This window comes from Myotis davidii, unplaced genomic scaffold (genome assembly GCF_000327345.1).
Source record: "Myotis davidii unplaced genomic scaffold, ASM32734v1 scaffold609, whole genome shotgun sequence".
Taxonomy (NCBI): Eukaryota; Metazoa; Chordata; class Mammalia; order Chiroptera; family Vespertilionidae; genus Myotis; species Myotis davidii.
In genome coordinates, this window is record NW_006300164.1 from 1,515,680 (window position 1) to 1,516,961 (window position 1,282).

Consider the following 1,282-nt stretch of genomic DNA (forward strand, 5'->3'; position numbering starts at 1 on the left):
TGTCCCCGCGAAGGCACACGCGGTGCCAACCTGGCCGTTTGGGGGGCTCGTCCCCTTTCCTCTCGTCTGTACCTGAAATTTCCGACGACCACACACGGCTCCATAAACAGGTGAACGCGTGGCTGTGGGACCATCGCAGCCGCGTGGGGAGCGGGTCCTCTCCCTCCTGTGAGGCGTCCGCCTGTGGAGTGGTGCTCACAGTGTTAACTGAAGAGGTTCCTTTTGCCTAAGTCTGTTTTGAAAACTGATTCAACCTGTCAAATTTTTTTTTTTTTTGCCAGTTCTCATTAATTCAGGATCAAGATATGAAGCCAAGTATCTTAGTGGAATCGCTCACTTTTTGGAAAAGTTGGCATTTTCGGTCAGTCCAGTGTGTGGATTTTGAGTGGTCATTGGGAAGGGTTTACATAGCGGTGCTTCTTTACAGGGGTTACTTTATGAAGGTGCCCAGTAATGGTAACAAAAGGTCACTTACTTTCGTGTTCCTTTGAAAGCAAAAATAAACTTTGCTAAGAGCTGTGCTAGGGGTTGTTTTGGGGTTGCTGAACCCCCGGGTGCCTTCCTTGTACTCCTAGTCCACGGACCGCTTCGACAGCAAGGACAGCATCCTGCTTACCTTGGAGCAGCATGGCGGCATCTGCGACTGCCAGGCGTCAAGGTACCCAGCTCGCGCACAGGCTTGTCACGCGTCCCCGTGGGATTGCTCGGTGGTCAGGGTCCCACAGCCCTCAGAGAGGCCGTGGCGACGGCGATGAGAAGTGGGCGGGCCGAAACCGGTTTGGCTCAGTGGATAGAGCGTCAGCCTGTGGACTGAAGGGTCCCAGGTTCGATTCTGGCTGGGGGCATGTACCTGGGTTGCGGGCACATCCCCAGTCGGGGATGTGCAGGAGTCGGCTGATTGATGTTTCTCATCGATGTTTCTGACTCTCTGTCTCTCTCCCTTCCTCTCTGTGAAAAATCAATAAAATATATTAAAAAAGAAGTGGGCGGGAAGCACACACTCACACAGAGGAACATCCCAGGGCCAGGTGGTGCCCCGAAGGCTGTGCCAGGGGACTTGAGCCAGGCAGGAGCTGGGCACACAAGAGCCCTGTCCCTGGGTGCTCACAGGTAGAGCAGGAGGCCACGCCACAGGCCATGGACCAGAGCCAGGGCCCAAGGGCGGTGGGAGTGTGGGGCCGGGCAGCTGACGTGGCCTGGAGTCGGGAAGGATGCCAGGAAGCCTGACACCGGGGCTGGCTCCCCCCTGGCCAGTCAGGTCGCACAGGAGACGCGGACACGG

General features: G+C 56.4%; 1 protein-coding gene across 1 annotated transcript in view; it reads left to right on the forward strand.

Moving 5' to 3' along the window:
* Positions 1-305: 305 nt before the first annotated feature.
* PMPCA (peptidase (mitochondrial processing) alpha) overlaps positions 306-1,282 on the forward strand; it is a 9,837-nt gene continuing 8,860 nt past the window's right edge. Inside the window, 3 exon segments of the mRNA XM_015572378.1 lie at positions 306-355; positions 358-361; positions 576-658. Coding sequence (XP_015427864.1) covers positions 306-355; positions 358-361; positions 576-658 — 137 coding nt within the window.